The sequence below is a fragment of the Rhopilema esculentum genome, chromosome 16, assembly GCF_057945365.1.
Source record: "Rhopilema esculentum isolate cy_ngs chromosome 16, ASM5794536v1, whole genome shotgun sequence".
Classification (NCBI taxonomy): Eukaryota; Metazoa; Cnidaria; class Scyphozoa; order Rhizostomeae; family Rhizostomatidae; genus Rhopilema; species Rhopilema esculentum.
Window position 1 is genome coordinate 6369220 of NC_142830.1, and position 12094 is coordinate 6381313.

General features: G+C 35.6%; 1 protein-coding gene across 2 annotated transcripts in view; it reads right to left on the reverse strand.

The window, feature by feature from the left end:
- Window positions 1-12094, reverse strand: part of LOC135681960 (diacylglycerol kinase beta) — a 32308-nt gene that overhangs the window by 4349 nt on the left and 15865 nt on the right. For both annotated transcript variants that reach the window (XM_065196646.2, XM_065196645.2), the window contains exons 6-22: window positions 11521-11570; window positions 10118-10192; window positions 9805-9924; window positions 9194-9220; window positions 8471-8564; window positions 7941-8029; window positions 6423-6536; window positions 5874-5972; window positions 5299-5376; window positions 4768-4841; window positions 4105-4179; window positions 3666-3751; window positions 2969-3019; window positions 2625-2666; window positions 1729-1798; window positions 1195-1285; window positions 216-280 (exon numbers count right to left, since the gene is read on the reverse strand). In XM_065196646.2, the coding sequence (XP_065052718.1) occupies window positions 216-280; window positions 1195-1285; window positions 1729-1798; window positions 2625-2666; window positions 2969-3019; window positions 3666-3751; window positions 4105-4179; window positions 4768-4841; window positions 5299-5376; window positions 5874-5972; window positions 6423-6536; window positions 7941-8029; window positions 8471-8564; window positions 9194-9220; window positions 9805-9924; window positions 10118-10192; window positions 11521-11570 (1300 nt within the window). The remainder of the gene's footprint in view (window positions 1-215; window positions 281-1194; window positions 1286-1728; window positions 1799-2624; window positions 2667-2968; window positions 3020-3665; window positions 3752-4104; window positions 4180-4767; window positions 4842-5298; window positions 5377-5873; window positions 5973-6422; window positions 6537-7940; window positions 8030-8470; window positions 8565-9193; window positions 9221-9804; window positions 9925-10117; window positions 10193-11520; window positions 11571-12094) is intronic.

Sequence of the window (12094 nt, forward strand, 5' to 3'; positions counted from 1 at the left end):
TTCCCTCAAAATTTGTCATTCCACCATGTTTTCTGAGCTCTGGAATAGAATTTCCAAAAGTGGCAAATACCCACACAAGGAAGAAAAAGTCAACAAGAAACCGTGGTGTAGATGAACAAGCTTCGAGCTTCGCAAAACCAATTTCGGTGTCTGGCAAGATTTCAAAAATATATACATAAGGAACCAAAAAATCTAAACTATAAATTTCAACCTACCTGCTGTTGAATTTTTCAGGATTCTTTTCTCTTTGCAAATGAAATTTCAAGGCGATGGAGGCATCCTAAAATGATTTTTTTTCTTGTCATGGGTTTGAGTAAGTCTAAAGAAACTCTAAAGAGAGTCCGACGAAAAGCTCAAGCATTTTTTAAAATGTTTGCCTTTTCAAAGCCATTTTTAAATTCTGTACCACCAAAAATTTGTTTGCTATCGGGCAGCTGTTACTGGAAAACTCAGATTGTGCAAAAAACTATAATGGCGACATGTTTCGGATTATTGGTAAAGCCCCATCGTCGTTCCATATAGCAGTTTTGGAATCCATCTACATAAGCACGAAAAAACCGCTATTGTGCAGAAAAAAGGAGTTCGTTTTCACCTTAGGACTCCATTGGTAACATTCTTAATAGGCAAACGGCACTGATTGGTCAACCTTAACAGTCACGTGCTCGTGTTTCTGATTGGCCTATTTCGATCCATAACTGGGTATATATATTGGGTATATATATTTCCCAGCATAGAGTTTTCGATCTATGTTCTGACGTTTTAAACTCCGAAGAGTATCAGATGAAAAGCTTTAGTTTACTCAAATGTTTGCTTTTTTCAATGTCATTTTAAAAATTTGTTTGCAATTCAAAGGTCTCTAAAGGGTACATTTCCAAGAAAACCTTTTTCACCTAACACTCCTCAGAGTATGATATGTTATTAAGAACAAATTAGTATACAACTTTTAAATATCAAGAGCATGTTTCAGTTAATTTTTTCCAAAATGAAACCAAATTTAACATTAAAAATGAGTTCATAACACTAAAAGACATTACTTGCTATTCTTATTTCACAAAGTATTATACAAAAGCGAAATGAAGCTAAATAACACAAAAAAGCTAATCAGATAAGCTAAAAAAATTTAACTGATTTTTAGCAGTACGTTGGGTGTTTCTTTTTCATCAACAGTATTATGTAAGTAGATTTGATTCTTACCACTCCTATTGAAAAGTAATTGTTGAGTATGTTCAAAGGAATAGGGACGCATGCGTCATTGCTTTCGGTCTCCGTAATGTCGATATTCCACCTAAAAATAGTTAAACAAAAATCTGTAACAATGTTTTCAAATAACAGAGCATGGGATGTTTTATTTTACATTTCCAGTGAATTCAGGAATTTATACTAGATTTTCCAGTTGCAGGATCAAGATGAGAGAAAGAGAACGATGGAAGCATAGAAGTTATTCTATTTAGAACTTGTAATTATTTATTTAGAAAATATATTTTAGCAAGTACAAGAATCTCGTGCAGGTTTCATAGCTACGTTAGAAAGATTTGTATGACTCTCCAAATCAAACAAATAGTTCAAAGCTTTAAGAGGTCTTAATGAGTAGCCTTGCCTCTAGGATGTTTATTATGTGCCGATAAAACAATACTGGCTGAATCACCCATACGGTTAAAAGTTCGTTTGGTAGCATCCATTTTGAGCATAGAGGTAAGAAGATGGAAACAAATGAAAAAGGTGACTTGCCTGTCAAGCATATCGATGTTGCTGTGTTGTATTCGCTGCAGCACCTTGCATAAACTTCCTCCTTCGTAGCCTAAGAGAAGGTTATCACTGGCTTTGAGTCACTCGCATTTAAATCATATATCTATTTAAAAGTAATATGAGGACTAATAGAAGTCTTTTACGATGAGTATCAAGAAACATTTAAATCCGTAAGTCTATCAAACAAACAGAAAATATTGCATTAAATTATCCTTTCCCTAATACACATTCCTTATCCCCAAAACCTACTTCCATACCTACTTACCAATATCGTCATGTCCCTGGGAGTCAAGCCAATAAAGGCAGAATTCACAGGATGTTATTAGTTCAGAGGCACAGGGGAGCATAGCTAACCGAGGAGGGACTTTACCAGACCAACTATTTCTAGACTAGTTTTTGGTGTAAAATTCGAATTTGGATGTTGATTTTTTGTCCTATTTTTTGAAAAAAAAACCCTGTATCTCTGAAAAGCGTCCTCTTCTGCGCGATCAACAAAGTCCCTCCTCGGGCGGCAATGCTTCCCATTGTACCTCTTCTCATTGTAACTACATGTGAAACTACACAAAAGTTACAAGAACAGACTGTCATTTGTTAAACAAATAAGCAAATAAAGTAGAAACGACTAAAAAAGATCACGCCGTGCTTTCCGTCACAATACGTCACAATTCACACTTTATAGCTGTTTAATGTCTGGTTATTCTAAACCCAGGCCGGACACCAATATTTGGCGGGTGCTTGTGCATATGGGCAATTTTATTCTTGAAAATTCTTTCAAATACCGATTGATGGGCAGGCAAGAGTCCGGCAAAACACGATGCTTGAAACGTGACATGAAAATCTTGGTAGGCGTTTTTATAAAAAAAAGCATTCACACAAACCTCCTCCCCAGTTTAAACATCGAGATAGATCATTCCCAGTTCCTAGAAAAAAACGTAGAATTAAAAAGAAGGGTCTATGTTGATGATTTGATGAGAAAGGCCATTTCTCTACATACAGGGTTACATAATGACCAGCGTTCGATTCGAAGAATTTAAAAGAAAAAAATCTGGTATTTTCCATAAAGGGGGAATCCACATAAGAAAAGGAATGACATATAACATTCACAGAAAATGAAATGAAAGGCAAAGTCAAACCAATCATTTCACAGAATAAAAAGGAATTTCAAGAACGGATGGACTAGAAATATGTTCAAGTGTCAACATTACAAAGATGCTAGACTTACCCAAAGGCAAGATGGCCACCGGAGGCTTTGGGCGAAGGCTTGTTAATCGATCTATGGAAAATAGCAAAATACAATACTATAACGCGCTTTCACCTTATTGATTTCCCAAGACGTCCCTTGATCATAATTTCGATATGGTCATTGATGCTTGAATTTTAGGGTAAACAAATCTACAATATATTTGAGCTGCATAGGAAATTCTTTCTATGAGCAAAATTAGGCCATACACAGCAATATGGGTCGGGGTGAGGGCGTTTGAGCTTTGGGGCAAACAGATTCTAAACTCTCATAATAAAAGCCTTTGTCTTTGGGCTACGAAAGTTCTCTTTAGGCATGAGATGGCTGGCACGCAAGAAGAAATTGTTTCGTCGGCAATAAAACTATACAGCAAACAAAGTCGGAGGTATTCTGCGCATGCTCAATGCCCAAAAATTAACGTATGCATAATGTATCCATACATAATGTATGTATGTATGCATGCATAAATACTTTAGATAAGTATTAGAAGGCATCATTCACCACAGATATGACAACGTGTAATGACGAGACTCTTGCTATGATATGACGATATCCATCATTCTTTGAGAAATAGTTACAAAGTATATAAAGAGGTGGGATAGTGATAAGGGCCCAATTGAATTGGAATTTCCCCTAAAGGAAGGACAGAAACGTTGGAAAATGAGGAGAACTGACATACCAACAGTGGAAAGCACCCAACCAACGGTGCCATCTCCTCCACAGCACAATACTCTGAAGTTTGATACTTGCGAGAAGAACTTCAAACTAAAAGGACAATTATGTGATTCAACGAAAGAAATGAGGAGAATAAAGCTGATTTAATTATAACAAGAAAAGGTTGCACTGGGTACATTCTTCTTTCTATTCAGGTATCATTTCGTACCATTCAAGTATGATTTTCTTAATCGGCTTGACTTTGAACTACCGGAATAAAAACTATTATATTCAGCGCTATAACACTGAACGCTTACATAGGAGTGCAAGAGTTCATGCCACTTTATCGATTTGCTAATGCCATAAAACTTTGCTTGTTTGGGAACGAATAATATACTTTTATCACATGAGAATTCTTAAAAACTTGCGAATCTCGAGTAAAATAAACGAGAAAGATTACAAACCCAGCTAATGGTCCTCCTTCAGCCAGATTGAACACTTGTCTTGGGTTTAACAGATATCGAAACTTATTTAGAAGCCTATAAACAAACGAAATCTACTTAAAATCATTCTTATTGAAGACAAACATTAAACTCATATATCACTATGTAAAAACTTGAGGTCAAATATGGAATAAATGGATGGATAAAACAGTGAAGCAAATAAATATTATGGTGCGAAATTTTCTACATAAATTTGCTTCCCAAGACGAATGGCAGACACATGGGGACTTAGAGGTCTAACAAAACAATAAATTTTAATCTTGTTGTTTGGCAAATATTTCTCCCACTGATTAAGCAAAGGCAGTTGCTTATCTCAAACCGAAGTATGGAGGAACAGCAAACCCCTAAGCTTGTTACTGTCAACCACACCTTGGAATGTCATTTACCGATAAATGGGTATTTAAGCATGTCACAAATACGAGAGTTAGAGGAGAAGAAAACACAGTGATAAATAACGAAGGAAATTGGTTCGGAATATACTTTCCAGTTAGCTATGCTAGGAAATTTATTTACTAATTTGAGTCTACGAACAACAGTGGATTTAAATATCTAACATAAAGTCTAACCGAAATAATATTATCTGTAATTTAATTCTAATACCCAATACAAGAAAATCTAAGTTACCTGGCGCCTTGGCGACCACCGCTCTTTGGATTTACAAAAACAACCAGAGGATGTGTCCCTGGAAGTGGGCTTATCTATGAAAGAAGATATCTTCTTGAAAGACTGAAATTGGTTCCGCCGGAAGTTTCAAACTTTCGCGAAATTGACGTCAATGCGGAAACAATTTACTTATGCAGCTGCAGCATTGCAGGTAAATTATGTTGAAATATTGAGTGAAGGGAATATTGGCTAAAATGGCATAGCTTTAGCAAAAACAAATTGATTTTAAAAGGGAATCCAAAAGGGGTGATAAGTCAGACATTTCATTGTTCATCAAAATGAATTGTTCTTTAAGAATTGTAAGATACAACTTAAAATTTATGAAAAGATCTTTGGTACCCTAGCAATGAAATAAAAAAATTCAGAAAGGGAGTCACCAGAGAACGACAATGGGCTTGAGAAAATTGATACAACGAATGTGAAAAGAAGTGACAAGAGGGAATATAGGAAAGAGATAACTAAGCACTTGATTTCACTTGTAAAACATTATACCTGCATGACCATGCCATCGAAACTTATAACTGAATTCTTTTTCCCCTCGTCGTTCTTCCTTTCCTCTTCTTGTTTAGTCTGATACCCAAAAATAACATCGTAAGCATGAGGAAATTCGCTCTCCACCATGAAAATTCAGCATTCATTCGATTAACAAAGATTTGAAAAAGCAAATAATTCAGTATGAGGTATTATGTAAAATCTTGCTCATACAATTATTTTTCCCTCCATATGTCAGAACAAAAAGTCCCCTTCTATTAGACTCCTATTTCCAATTAATGTTCAAACCAAAAATTGATCACAGATATGTGAAATCTGTTAGAAATCCAACGACCTTAAACACGGTTTCTTTTCAGCGTTAAAATATTAGTTTTTTCATATTTTTTCAATGTAAGTTTCTCTTTCCTTTAGCATTTGGAATCGATCTAAACACTAATGCTCGATCCAAACATTAATAAGTACCTAGATCCTTAATGATTAAACATAAACAATGATATTTAATAAAATGTTTATATGAATAAAGTTTATGACAAACGTTTATAGGAACAAAATCAATATATGATGACTGAACATACCAAAGTCATGGGTGTCATGCATATTGGTGGGAGAATATGGTCTCGATGCCGACCAAGGGTACACTCTTGGCTAACGTGAGGCACGCACTTGTTGTGAACCTAAACAGACAGGTTGAGGCAATCAGAGACATGTGATTCATGCATCTTCTAATGCAGAGAAAGATAGAAGTTGAACACTGTTGACACAGGATTAAAACATTTCCTATCAAGCTTCTTTGCTGGATTCAGCCGTCGTCCCCAATAATATTTCTTCCCTTAAACTAACTTAGAACTTCATCCAAGCCCGTTACTCCAGATATACCCTATTTTTATTGATACAAATACGTAAGGAAGCAGCTTGCATACTGCAATTTAATCCTTGGAAAAAATATTTGAGGCACCAAAATATTCCCGCTTGAAAGTTTAACATCCCAGAATTTAATTACTTCTCAAAGTAATCATGAAGCTAAATTCCCCCTCCCCCACATACAAAGCTGGTTTTTTCATAAGAAGTGTTTATTTGTCCAATCCCAGTTAATTTTTGAATTTCTGAACCTATGCTTCGCATACCATGGTCTGGCACCAGGCGCATCGCAGTCCAGTTAGGCAGCTGCTTTTGATATTTTTGCCGCACTTGTCGCACTTGCCCGGACAATTGCCTTCGATCCAATGGTGATCCATTTTCTGAGATTGAAAAGAGAAAGATCCATTCAAAGAACCAAATAAAAGCAAAATATAGTGACGTATTCAGTGCTTTTTGAAAAATATGTTTTGATCATGCAGTGTCATTTTTCTGAGTCACTGACCCTAGGGTCACACCGATAAGAATAGCTTGCATTTAATATAATGAATAAAGTTAATGCATTCATCTTTGTTCAGGGCCGGCGAAACGTATTTGAAAGTGGAGGGGTCAAAAGTCTTGAAAGGGCTTAGGAAAGGCCGCCATCATGGTTGGCGACAAGAAAAATTTTATAATTATGGTGTCTTAGGAATGGCCAGAAACTGTATCTAAAATGAATTTTGACTGGAGGTGTCGCATAGTCGCGTCTATTGTGATGCTGACTTGAAATAGAAAAGTTTTTCAAAGTTTTAGAATAACTACTATCAATTAGCTCGTGATGAAACCTTTTTTTAGATTTTAAAATTACCCGAAATAAGATGGGGGAGAAAAATAAATGAAACACGGATTAATAAAAAACATTAACGTTGAAATATCAACAGAAGAACTATCAACTAAAAATAAAAAGTTAAGCAATTTTGTACAGTTAGATACAACTTTGTAACATCTGATCTTAACTTTTTCGAAAATTAAGTGCTTTAACAAAAATTTGAAAAACCTTCAAACTGGGCTTGTCAAAATGAGTTTAAATAGAATTCATAATTGCGTCGATATTTTCTCTTTCTTAGTAGGAATGGATAATCCAAACGATCAAACTCTGAAGTTTTCTTAATGATACTTTTTAAGAACAAATCTGCCAATACTTTATTTTTCGTATCCTCAAAAAAGTTCTTTCCAGCTGTTTCTTTTCCTTCAACAGCTGATTTCTCTTTTTTGTAATGTTTCTGAGAAAGTTTTCGTTAACAAATAGACCTTGTGTGCCAGGTTTAGGCAATGGAAAAAACGAAAACTCAGTCAATTTGTGCTGGCACCAAGTTATTCTGGACTAGGTCTCTCGATCTATTTGCTAAGCCAAGCTGTTACTCGTTGTAAAACTTAGACAATGACCGATTTCTTCGATCTAATTCCCATATACAATTTTATGTATGTCTTCTATGGTAAAGACATAGCAATCAAGCTAAGGACACATTTAAGAGAATACTAGGCAAAGTTACTTACAGAATCATATACTACATTTATTTTCACTTTTGCCTAAAATTTTTCTTTAGCTCTGCAAAAAAGTGAGGGGGGGGGCATGGCCCCCCGGCCCCTCCGGTTTCGCCGGCCCTGTTGTTCTATAAAGGTTAGAACTTATGGAAAAGATAGCAGGTGATAATTTGAACTGAAACGTACTAAAAGAACTATACTTGAAAATAAACTTTAAAAATCATAACGGCGCGGCCTTTAAGTGCGTTACAATGTCCGCCTACCTGGGCTTTGATTTTAGATTTTGTATACGTTTTGATGCATGAAGCCGGAACTCGGGCGACACATCTTTCGTGAGCTGTGAACTTGCAAACTACAAAAAATTAAGACTACGTCATCTTTATTCTTATTCACACAGGATGAGTTCTGTTTTATCTAATTACATGGGATTAACATTTATGTACCAATAAAGGACAAAGAACAGGGGCCTATCTGACGAGAGGGCAAATGTCTGTGCGACAGCACCTTACCCTTCCAAATTCTTCATAGCTGATTTGAAGATCGTTGGTTTGTCGGTAAAATTGTGGTAAAGTCGGTATAGTACGGTCGATATAATTTTTATCTATGTCTTCATCGGTAGATTCCAATCTTATAACCCCCTCCTTACTTTCCCAGTAAGGACGATTACAATCCATTCTTAGCAATGCTTCAGATGCAATTTTTCACGCAATTATAAGATGATAAATATATGTTTAAACATAAAAGACATGAAATACCAACGCAAAAAGATTCTAAGAGCAACCGTTGTACTCACAAATGCACTGAAGTCCTTGTCTCCTCGCAAAGCCTGATAAGGCCCCATGGCAAATGTTGCAGTACGCTGGTCCTTTGAAATGCTTCATCGTCCACTAAAACGGTGAACGTTAACATTGCTAAAATCGTTATTAAGCATTGCATTATGAGGGATTCTAAAATATGTAAATTACATGTTGTATCACGTTCTAAAAATCATCTAATAAAAATGAGAGCAACTTAGGGCGTCTAAAAATTCATTTCATTTTAATTTAATCTTTTTTTCCCAGGGTGACCTCTCAGTCAAAGGACTGGTTTACGACAAAGTTGACTAGAATAATTAGGAAAAAGTATTTTTTTGCTTTTCATGAACAGATTATCATCGTATGGTCTTCAGCATTGATATTGCAATTAAGCATCGAAAATTGCAAAAGGCACAGCATTATAAGAAAAAAGTCAAACAGCATCCCCAGTAGTAATTAAGGGTTTTAAAAGAAAAAGTTTACCTTAAACGAGCGAGGCCCAGTTACTATTATAAGCAATGAGTTTTATCATACTTACCTTCTGGTATTAATGCTAGTTTGATAATATGGAAAGCGCATGCCATCAAGTATTAGGAAAAATAGGTGTTTGGGCTTTTTCTATGCTTTAAAAATCCCCCGTTGCACCTTTTTTGTTGAGCCCAAATAATATTATTTCTGATGTTTACATTATATCAATCCAATAAAAAAATGATCAAATTTACCTGATGTTTCCCTTCCTCGTCTACTCTCTAAAAAGAAAACCACAGCTTTAAACATATACTTATTTATCTCTAGGACATTTTTTTCTTGTTACCAGAGAATATCATAGCTACAATCCTACACAGATGGTGTTGAACTTTTCAGTTCCCCGCCCCAGCCCAGTTCAATATTGTTAAAGTACATATCCGCAAACATCGGATGGGGGGAGGGATAGATGCTGGACCAATATGCATGCTACCTGTTTAGGCATTTGTCCCAACAGCATTGGTCAGGGTAGTAAATCGAAACTAGTAATCCTCTATTTACCTGCAAATTGGAACCGATGGATAATTCAAATCTTGTATAAATAAACTAGAGATAAGGCGCTTGTGACGTGCTGGTGATAATTGAGGTAGATGTAAAACACTGCCCTGATGATTAATAGGGGGGCAGCTTCTTAAGCAAATAGTGCTGCAGAAAATGTTAAACAGAAAGATTCGCTGGCTTAAAGTAACGGAAGCAAGCTTTTCAAAATATCCCCTCGCATGCCACTTCGTCGCATCTGCAAGCAAAAGTGCAAGAATGCAGGCAAGCCATAATAGCAAGTTAGGCCAGTCAATTAATAGCAACGTACCACATCTAGGCCAAGCAAAACTTGCAAAGGAATATTCTCCATGCCACCTTTTAACCACTCGTCCAGACTTATCTGTCCATCAGAGTCGAAATCAAGCTCACTCAACATATCAGAAAATATCTGAAACAAGACATATGACTCAGTCAAAAATATGAGAAAATCTATACCAGATCTAACGACAATATTGAGATCTAAAGGCTTTTATCAAAAAAGTGTGAAAATGATTTAATCTAGTCTGGGCAATATTTCAAGAGAAAGAACATGCGATATGATAGTAAAAAGTATGAATGATGAAGCATTTAAGGAGACATACGGGCTTTAGCGTTGAGGTGTCCCATCCTAAGTACTCCGCAACACTGACCATTTGCTGAACAATTGATTCAAGTTCCTATGAATATTTCAAAGACACAAACACGTCATTAAAACATAAATGAATAATGTACAAATCAATGAGAAAAGAAAGAGGTTGGATTAAAATCGGGTAAAAATATTAAAATATTATCCAAATATAAAACCCGTATTACAAAAAGAATAAGTTACTTAGGAGTTTGACGCAATAATCATCAAATCGGACAACATTTGAACACTTCGGTTGAATAATGCAAGAAAATTTTACCGCAACGTGACGAAAACTTAAGTCATTGTTGTGACAAAGTGCAAATGGATGAATATATAGAATTCTTGTAGTAAAAAAAATGCAGAGCTACCCACACAAAATACTAACAGTTTGAGCAAGTTGTTTCCTTTTACAAAGATGATACTAAATATCATACAATTGCTGATGAAAAAAGACTGCCAAAAGCTTCATCAAGGTCTTTAATTATAGCGTTCTAAAGCTATGGTGGAATTTTCGAAGCAACACCGATAAGACGACAAATTCTGCGCGGTGAGCCTCTGAATATACCAACGATTGTACAAAATATGCACGAGAAGCAAACCAAAAGAAAAAATCAGAACTACTATAATATGAATGGCGCCTTAATAAGAGGGTTTTAATCTAGTGAAAGCCCATTATGTGTCCAATGTAATGGGTCAGTTAAGATTTACCATCATTAATAACATGATTTGGCCTCTACTCGGTGTTTAGGTCTGTTCGCAGTGGAAAAGAATGCAATGGGATTGTTAAGACAATTATGAATCATTAATATAAGATACTGAACATTTGGCACCATTTCTAATTAAAAGCATAGCATTTGATAAGAAGGTTCTTGTTACAACCAAAGTCTTCACGGGAAGGTTTAAAAGACAAAACACGTTCCAATTTGTCTCAAGGTAGGCCTATAAAGTAAGCTGCTGCTGTGCATTTTCGTTTTACATACGCCTCTTTTTTCCTTTTGAATAACCCGGTTTCAATATTCTACGTGATCTTCATTTACTTTGTTTAAGAATGCTTAAACTCCTTCAAGAAGAAATCGATTCTTCTCAGACACCGCTCCGCGCAATTTTGATTTGATAATCAATCGGTTGATGATCAGATACATTGAAAAGACTGCCTTGGTACACATCATAATTGTAAGAGACGGGGACGGAATAGATGGAGTTTAGCACGAAAATAGCCAATTCACATATGACTCTAGGTAGACCTTTCCTAGTTGAAGAAGAGCCGAAAACTCATCTGAAAAGCGACTTCCTCTGTGAAGATGAATAAAATTGGTCGAATATGAAAAATCTCATGTAGAAAATGTTATGGTTGAAGAAAGAAGATTGAATGCAAACCTGCTGGTCAAGATAGTCATTTCCATCACTGTCATATACTCTAAACACAACTAAAAAGGAAGATAATTCTATCAGTTATCAGCAATGTTATAACAAACTATCTGAAAGACTTCTTATCTGAAATTTACATTTTTAATATATATGACGCACAAACTTGCTGATATACCATTACTATGACGTCATAATTCTCAGGGAACATCCTCGAATCAGCTAAAGAGGCTCTTCTCGAAAATGTTTGATCTTATCAAAACAGCGAAAGATGTCGCTACGCCCCATAGCTGCGAAGGCCTAAGCTAAAACAGTAACATAGTTCATCTAGACAATCGTTTTTCCCAATTTGCCCAATGGCATTCGTGTAATCGAGTAATTCATTCAACCTTAAGTTGGAATAATTTGACTTTAGTTCTGTAGACTTAAAAGCAGTTCAGATATTTATCTATTTCTTTAGCTTATTATTGAAATAAGAACACGCGAGTAAAGAAAAGTTTTTTATGTACGAATGCCTGCTATCTGCAGAATCACTCTTCAAAAATTTTCAAATGTTCTTTATCTTTATGCCAAGCACCAATAGGCA